The sequence below is a fragment of the Coregonus clupeaformis genome, chromosome 17 (assembly GCF_020615455.1).
Source record: "Coregonus clupeaformis isolate EN_2021a chromosome 17, ASM2061545v1, whole genome shotgun sequence".
Taxonomy (NCBI): Eukaryota; Metazoa; Chordata; class Actinopteri; order Salmoniformes; family Salmonidae; genus Coregonus; species Coregonus clupeaformis.
Genome location: NC_059208.1, coordinates 27,348,678 through 27,357,979, shown reverse-complemented (window position 1 = coordinate 27,357,979; position 9,302 = coordinate 27,348,678). Strand labels below are relative to the sequence as shown.

The 9,302-nt window shown below is 42.9% G+C and overlaps 1 protein-coding gene across 3 annotated transcripts in view; it reads left to right on the top strand.

Annotated features, from left to right (window-relative positions):
• LOC121556970 (suppressor of tumorigenicity 14 protein homolog) overlaps positions 1–7,751 on the top strand; it is a 40,538-nt gene extending 32,787 nt beyond the window's left edge. For all 3 annotated transcript variants that reach the window (XM_041870856.2, XM_041870855.2, XM_041870854.2), the window contains 4 exons: positions 508–688; positions 2,189–2,457; positions 6,492–6,628; positions 6,832–7,751. In XM_041870856.2, coding sequence (XP_041726790.1) covers positions 508–688; positions 2,189–2,457; positions 6,492–6,628; positions 6,832–6,993 — 749 coding nt within the window. In that variant the 3' untranslated portion in view covers positions 6,994–7,751. The remainder of the gene's footprint in view (positions 1–507; positions 689–2,188; positions 2,458–6,491; positions 6,629–6,831) is intronic.
• The last annotated feature ends 1,551 nt before the right edge of the window (positions 7,752–9,302 follow it).

Below are 9,302 nucleotides of genomic sequence, written 5' to 3'. Positions count from 1 at the left end.
GCTTCCCATCCTCTGGCCAACTCTCGCTCTTCTCTTGTCTTTGGAAAAACATCCATGAGTTAGCATGTAGTCTTAGAACACCTGTTTGATGCAAAAACCTAAACTAGCACATGAAACCAGTTGTAAGCTCATCAGTGTCACTCCTAACAGTGAGCTACAGGACAGCAGAGTAGTGGAGCTGAGATAACGTATGACTGGCTGCCTGTCTACAGAGCACCAAACAAGCCTGAGGGCCTCCATCCAGCAATTTTATTTATTTGATTCTTCTTTTGTGAACTATTGACGTCTGTGTGAATATTTTTATGTTTTTCCTTTCCTACAAGCCTCGGGGTCTGGCAGTGTTTTTTTGATCAGCTAATATGTGTCCATAATATAATTCCAACGAGCCACGCGGTTCAGCGCCAAGGCCACGGTGTCAAGTGAAAGTTATTTTCTCCTTCTCTTCTCTCTGTTCATTAACTCTCATCTCACTCTTCCTCTCCTCCATTCCACCTTACCTCCCAACAGACTGTGGCATCCGGCCATACAAGCTTAACCGTATTGTGGGCGGGGAGAACGCGCAGCTGGGGGAGTGGCCCTGGCAGGTGAGCCTGCACTTCCAGACCCGTGGGCATGTGTGTGGTGCGTCAATCATCTCCAACCGCTGGCTCCTGTCTGCCGCCCACTGCTTCAAGACCGTCAGCCCTGAGTTAGTTCCACATACACACCACTGCTCTCCCTTCCTCACTGCTTCCTCCCTGCTCCTCCTGCCTCTCAGCAGATTGCCCTTCCTATTGTTTCTGGAGCCTTTCAAATGTCCTCCTTTCGCTTCGCTTTTGTTCTCTATGCCTCTTTTTTTTGTCTGTCTATCCCATCATGCCTGTGGGGAGTTTATGGGTTCTCTACTCTACTGAAGCTTCTCTCCTTGACTTCTTCTTTCAAGATCTCCAGCCCTGCACATGTACATGGCACCCCTCACACCTCTTCTTGTTTCTGATTCACAGACGGATCATCCCATCTCTGCTTCTGAAGCCTCTGATATCTCCCACCTCCCTCTACTCTGCTTCCAAACACCTTTTTGGTCCTCCTTTCCCACGCCCGGGGGTAGTTTATGGCCACTCTGCTGTCTTTTGTCTACTTGACTGAGTTAACTTTGTTTGTTGGCGTCCCATTCTCTTTATTATTGTTCATTATTCCAGATGACCTCGTTTTAGGGAACCTGTTCATTCATTTAATACTAAGGGCTCTTCAATCTGTAAAGCTGATTCCGCAATAGAAATGTAAAGGTAATTTCCGATTGAGCAAACATATGCAGCGTTTACCGTGAATGTGTTCTCTGCTAAAGTGGGAACATTGCCTTTACATTTCAATCACACTGTAAAGCTGAATTTCCGCAATGCGGATTGAATAGGTCCCTAAGAGAGACACGAGTATGATGGGTAAACCATGCTTTACACAACACAGGAGTGTTTTGATCCACAGTACAAGGACTGATAAATTAGTCCCTGATTATACTGTTTAGAAGAGATGCCTCAGGGACCACATTTGCATCAAAGCAGCTTTTTATAGTGTATATAATAATGTGTAGTTATCTGGGCTGCCAGTAGGTGGAGCACTAGCCATGCACTATAAGATGATCCTGCACCGCTGTGTTGGGATGGATGTGGTGTTTTCCATTTAGATAGCCAACCACTGTAGGGGATGATGTAGCTGTGCACTGCGGCGGTTTCATGAACAGTACATAGATTTACAGAGCTCTGCTGCTAGCATTGGTTCCTCTCACAATCACACAGTCAGCTTGGAAGAGAAATGGCTTCCTTTCTGTATACAGACAGCATTCTCTTATTCTGTGGGGAAGGCTCTATAGGTTGAGCTCAATCCTATAGCAGCAGTAGGCAGTCTTAGACTCAATCTTATATGGCAGATTCAATCAATTGAGTCTTTATTAAAGACTGATTAGTTCATTATTGGAGTCAAGTGTGTTGCTGCTTTGGCCGGAGCAAAAGCCTGCCCCCATATTGTCCCCTTTCAGATAAGACCGCCAGCCCCTGGACCTATAGGCTGGTTAACATACCCACAATCAATTCAATCTGCTCCTGTACTTTGTAAAAAACACTTTCAAGTGAGATTTCAAAGGCAGAGGCCAGCAGAATAACTGAATAATGTTGCCCTCTCTCTCTCTCTCTCCCCTCATCTCCTCCTCCTCTAGAAACCACGTGGCCTCCAACTGGCAGACATACAGTGGCATGCAGGACCAGTACAAGCAGGATAATGTTCAGAGACGCTTGCTGAAGACCATTATCACCCACCCAGACTACAACCAGATGACCTATGACTACGACATCGCCCTGCTGGAGCTGAGCCAGCCGCTGGAGTTCACAAACACCATCCATCCCATCTGCCTACCTGCACGCTCCCACCTCTTCCCTGCTGGCATGTCCTGTTGGGTCACAGGCTGGGGCACGCTCCGCGAAGGAGGTGAGGGGTCGTATAGTTACGCTATTGTTCTTATAGACCTGGGTCATATACAATACATATGTTGAATAATTTCAAACGCTAATGTTGCAATTGATTTAGTGCATTGGGTTAAAGTTAACATACATTTACTTATCTTTTATGCTACAGAACTGGGTCAATCTAGGGATGGGCATTTGACATTTCTTGAGTGTTAGAGTTCTCGCATTATTTTTTTGTACTGGAGTATTAAAATAAATAAATAAAATATATATTTTTAGAACACAAGGCCTGCACTAGAGAAAAATATGTGTGCATTTATCTATATGCCAACAGCGTGCAAAAATGCCTAATTTATCATAACCTTTACAGATAACACGTTCTAATTGCTATATAGCCTACAGTATATTCAGTCAATAAAAAAACAAGTGCCATTTGAGTATCATGAATTGAAACCATAATGAGCTGTATAACCGGCTTGGCTCTGACGGGGTCACTCACAGCTTCGCCTAGCAGTGGCAAAATATTGGTTTTAAATAAAAAAGATAAAACGCATAAGGAAATATCTTACTGTGTTTTCTAAACGCAGATCTAAAATGATTCTTATAGTAATTTCTGCTCGGCATCAGACTTATGTGCTTCAGTTGCGCTTCTTCACTCGGATGAGAATTCACGAACTGGCGTTCTATCTCCAGACAGTGCTCTGACTGATGTGTAGCTACTTTTCTCTGGTACTTTTCTCGGTGTAGCCTCCTTTTCTCTGGTAAAATGCAAGATTAACTTCAAACAAAACATTTGATTAAGAAATGTAGCTGGCTACATTCTTTCTATGATAAACACTAGAAATATGATGGCCATGCGTCGTTTTTGCAAAAAAAGACCTTACTCATTGGAAGCTCATTTACTTGTGTGGCTGCTAGCCAAATAGTGCTGCACTTCGGTTGTCATCTGATGAAAATGAAGCTATTTCCTGACAAATGTGTTGCACAAATGTATTTTCTGTGAAGGAGAACTATAGTTGCACAACCCTGATCACTCTATTGAAGGGGGAAAAAAACACTTGACTTTCAACATAAAACGCAGGTGAAAGGTTTTAAACTCAACCGCCTATCCTGGAGTTCGGGCCAGGTAGCCTACATCTGTGCGCACTCGAGCAATACTGACAGAATGGAGAAACCAGACATGTTGACATAAAATATACAGTGGGGAAAAAAAGTATTTAGTCAGCCACCAATTGTGCAAGTTCTCCCACTTAAAAAGATGAGAGAGGCCTGTAATTTTCATCATATGTACACGTCAACTATGACAGACAAATTGAGAAAAGAAAATCCAGAAAATCACATTGTAGGATTTTTTATGAATTTATTTGCAAATTATGGTGGAAAATAAGTATTTGGTCACCTACAAACAAGCAAGATTTCTGGCTCTCACAGACCTGTAACTTCTTCTTTAAGAGGTTCCTCTGTCCTCCACTCGTTACCTGTATTAATGGCACCTGTTTGAACTTGTTATCAGTATAAAAGACACCTGTCCACAACCTCAAACAGTCACACTCCAAACTCCACTATGGCCAAGACCAAAGAGCTGTCAAAGGACACCAGAAACAAAATTGTAGACCTGCACCAGGCTGGGAAGACTGAATCTGCAATAGGTAAGCAGCTTGGTTTGAAGAAATCAACTGTGGGAGCAATTATTAGGAAATGGAAGACATACAAGACCACTGATAATCTCCCTCGATCTGGGGCTCCACGCAAGATCTCACCCCGTGGGGTCAAAATGATCACAAGAACGGTGAGCAAAAATCCCAGAACCACACATGGGGACCTAGTGAATGACCTGCAGAGAGCTGGGACCAAAGTAACAAAGCCTACCATTAGAAACACACTACGCAGCCAGGGACTAAAATCCTGCAGTACGAGACGTGTCCCCCTGCTTAAGCCAGTGCATGTCCAGGCCCGTCTGAAGTTTGCTAGAGTGCATTTGGATGATCCAGAAGAGGATTGGGAGAATTTCATATGGTCAGATGAAACCAAAATAGAACTTTTTGGTAAAAACTCAACTCGTCGTGTTTGGAGGACAAAGAATGCTGAGTTGCATCCAAAGAACACCATACCTACTGTGAAGCATGAGGGTGGAAACATCATGCTTTGGGGCAGTTTTTCTGCAAAGGGACCAGGACGACTGATCCGTGTAAAGTAAAGAATGAATGGGGCCATGTATCGTGAGATTTTTAGTGAAAACCTCCTTCCATCAGCAAGGGCATTGAAGATGAAACGTGGCTGGGTCTTTCAGCATGACAATGATCCCAAACACACCGCCCGGGCAACGAAGGAGTGGCTTTGTAAGAAGCATTTCAAGGTCCTGGAGTGGCCTAGCCAGTCTCCAGATCTCAACCCCATAGAAAATCTTTGGAGGGAGTTGACAGTCCGTGTTGCCCAGCGACAGCTCCAAAACATCACTGCTCTAGAGGAGATCTGCATAGAGGAATGGGCCAAAATACCAGCAACAGTGTGTGAAAACCTTGTGAAGACTTACAGAAAACGTTTGACCTGTGTCATTGCCAACAAAGGGTATATAACAAATTATTGAGAAACTTTTGTTATTGACCAAATACTTATTTTCCACCATAATTTGCAAATAAATTCATAAAAAATCCTACAATGTGATTTTCTGGATTTTTTTCCCTCATTTTGTCTGTCATGTTTGACGTGTACCTATGATGAAAATTACAGGCCTCTCTCATCTTTTTAAGTGGGAGAACTTGCACAATTGGTGGCTGACTAAATACTTTTTTCCCCCACTGTATATAATTAAATAAACCACAACTTCATTATCACCGCATAGTTTGAGCTCTCCAAACAACGTGTCCACTACAAGAATGAGAATGGTATGCCGTATTAATACATTGAATGAACAGAAATGACCGTAACCAAATATTCTAGATTAATGGAAATGGCAATGATTAATGGTAGCCTACAATTACTACTGGTGATACTTTGATATATAGCAGGGAATTCATGAACTTTGACAAACAATTCACACCATGAAAACAATGTGATTGAGCATTATTTGGCATGGAGAGAGATGTGCCCATTAGATCAAATAAAACATCTCTGATTTTTAAGATTTTTTTATGTCCATTCGAGTACTCTGTACTCGATTACTCATGCCCATCCCTAGGTCATACATGTTGAATACTTTCAGATAGTTGAGCTTTGCTTGATTTAGTATGAAGGGTCATTTAGACTAATGCTACTGTTCTCATACTGCAGACTTGGGTAAAATACTGTGCATTAGGTCAAGTATTTCCATATGCTCGAGCTGCACTTGATTTTAGTTTGAAAGGAATGGAGCCAAGAGACAGTGGAATAGTCCAAGAAAATGCTGAATCCGCACACCTCACATACTAACCATTTGGCATAGTATTTGACTCAGTCAGGTGTGGTATACAGCTCCTCTATGATATACACATCTTCTACGTCTCTCTTTCATGCTGGCATGCTTCTCTTCCCTCATCTTGACAATCCTCGCTCGCTCTCTCTCCATCCCTTTCTCCTCATGTCATCCCTCTTTCCTCATCTGTCTCCCATCATGGCGTCTTTCTCTTCATCGCCATGGCATCCTTCTCTTCTCTTCATCCCTCTCTCCTCCTGACGTCCCTCTTCCCTTACCTCCTCCCCATTCATTATCAACCCTCATCTCTCCCGTTCATGACCTCCCTCTCTCATTACGTCCCTCTCTTCTGTCAGCCCGTTCCAATTCCTTCTCCCTCATCTTCCGTCATAATATTTTCCTCATGTCATCCCTCTCATTCCCTTTCATCTCTCCCACATCTTTCTCTTATCATCCCTCTCTCTTCCATTACACCTTCCTCCACATCCATATGTCATACCATACCTCCTCCCTCTCTCTTTCTGTTGAGGGATCTCTTAACTCTCCATTAGCCAACACAAAGCCAACCCGTTAGTACCTGGGCTGTAGGCTGTAGCTAGTGGACATGAAGGTCATCTCCTGGTAGTTCTAACCACGCGTCTTCTCTTTTTCTCGTGGCCGATCAGGTTCCGTAGCACGGCTGCTGCAGAAGGCGGAGGTGAAGATCATTAACGACACGGTGTGTAACGTAGTCACCGAGGGTCAGGTCACATCCAGGATGCTCTGCTCCGGCTTCCTGTCCGGAGGGGTCGACGCCTGTCAGGTGGGAGGGATACGCATGGCAGGCTACATGCACACACTACATACTACACATATACAACTACACACACACAATACAAACACATGCAATTATAAACAGAAACATATGGCTTACACCTACATCTTAAAACACTCCTAAACACGTTTCCTTTGTGCCCAATGTAATGTCTCTCTCCTTCTATTCTCTTCTGTTTCTCTCATCACTAGGGAGATTCGGGGGGTCCCCTGGTGTGCTTTGAGGAAAGTGGGTCGTGGTTCCAGGCAGGCATCGTGAGCTGGGGCGAGGGCTGCGCTCGTCGGAACAAGCCCGGCGTCTACTCGCGCGTCACCAAGCTGAGAGACTGGATCCGCAAGCTCACAGGGGTTTGATGATGAGGGGCATGGGGGAGGGAGGGCAGCGGGTAGACAGTTTGTGGGTCTGATGGGAGAAGACAAAAAATAAGGAATATGGAACATTGAGTCTGATTGAGGACGTGTCCCCCCATGGCGACCACAGCTATCCATCCATCTAGCCAGCCTCAACCAGCCCCCGACACCCACTGAGGGCCTGCATGGGGCTAGCTACTGCTCAGATGAATGATTTCAAATGGGTTGGGATTAGGTTTATCAATGCTTTTATGTTGTACTGATGCAACCTTGGTTCTCAAAGGCTCCAAGAAGCAGCAAGACTCCTGCACCTCGCTCAATCATGTCATGTTCCACTGGTTTGATGAATATTCTCCCAGTGTAAATAATGGATGATGTATATTTTGAAGACTCACTTTGTTTTTGGTGGTATTTGCCAAATCTCCCCCATTGCTATGATGTGAGATCACATGTTCTGTTGTGCAGACAGACATGCCAAATGAACTGAGGGAAATATAAATAGAACAGAAGTAGAATAGATATATTATAGAAAGATTTTACCTGCCAATTTTCACTTACTTAAAGTACCTTGACAAGAACATGGAATATTTTATAAGTGAGTGTGATACTATTGATGTTAGTAATGCCGAGATGCATAGAATCTTGAGTTCTAACAAAGATTGTCTATTGCAGTGCAATCAGAGCCTATTCATACCCCTTGATTTATTCCACATTTTGTTACAGCCTGAATTCAAAATGGTTTAAATACTTGTTTTTTTCACCCATCTATACACAATTACCCCATAATGACAAAGTGAAAACATATTTTTAGAAAAGTTTGTACAGAAATATCTAATTTACATAAGTATCCACACCCCTGAGGAAATGCATGTTATCATCACCTTCGGCAGATATTACTGCTGCGAGTCTTTCATGGTAAGTCCCTATGAGCTTTCCACACCTGGATTGTACAATATTTGCACATTATTATTTTCAAAATTCTTCAAGCTCTGTCAAGTTGGTTGTTGATCATTGCTAGACAGCAGTCTTTTTAAGTCTTGCCATAGGTTTTCAAGCCGATTTTAATTCAAAACTGTAGCTAAGCCACTCAGGAACATTCAATGTCGTCTTGGTAAGCAACTCCAGTGTATATTTGGCCATGTGTTTTAAGTTAATGTCCTGCTGAAAGGTGAATTTGCCTATCAGTGTCTGTTGGAAAGCAGACTGAACCAGTTTTTCCTCTAGGATTTTGCCTGTGCTTAGCTCTGTTCCGTTTTGCTTTTATCCCACCAGAAAACTCCCAAGCCCTAGCCAATGACAAGCATACCCATAACATGATGCAGCCACCACCATGCTTGAAAATATGAAGTGTTACTCAGTGTTGTTGGATTTGCCCCAAACATAACACTTTGTATTCAGGAAACAAATGTAATTTCTTTGCCACATTTTTTGTAGTTTTACATTTAGTGCCTTATTGTAAACGGGATGCATATTTTTATTCTGTACGGGCTTTCTTCTTTTCACACTGTCATTTAGGTTAATATTGTGGAGTAACTACAATGTTGTTGATCCATCCTCATTGTTCTCCTATCACAGCAATTAAACTCTGTAACTGTTTTAAAGTCACCATTGGCCTCATGGTAAAATTCCTGAGCTGTTTCCTTCCTCTCTGGCAACTGAGTTAGGAAGGTCGCCTGTATCTTTGTAGTAACTGGGTGTATTGATACACCATCCAAAGTGTAATGAATAACTTCACCATGCTCAAAGGTTTAATTTTTATTTATTTCACCTTTATTTAACCAGGTAAGCCAGTTGAGAACAAGTTCTCATTTACAACTGCGACCTGGCCAAGATAAAGCAAAGCAGTGCGATAAAAACAACAACACAGAGTTACCTATGGGGTAAAACAAAACATAAAGTCAAAAATACAACAGAATATATATACAGTGTGTGCAAATGTAGCAAGTTATGGAGGTAAGGCAATAAATAGGCTATAGTGCAAAATAATTACAATTAGTATTAACACTGGAATGCAAGAGATGATGTGCAAATAGAGATACTGGGGTGCAAATGAGCAAAATAAATAACAATATGGGGATGAGGTAGTTGTGTGGGCTAATTTCAGATGGGCTGTGTACAGGTGCAGTGATCGGTAAGCTGCTCTGACAACTGATGCTTAAAGTTAGTGAGGGAGATAAGTCTCCAGCTTCAGAGATTTTTGCAATTCGTTCCAGTCATTGGCAGCAGAGAACTGGAAGGAATGGCGGCCAAAGGAGGTGTTGGCTTTGGGGATGACAAGTGAGATATACCTGCTGGAGCGCATACTACGGGTG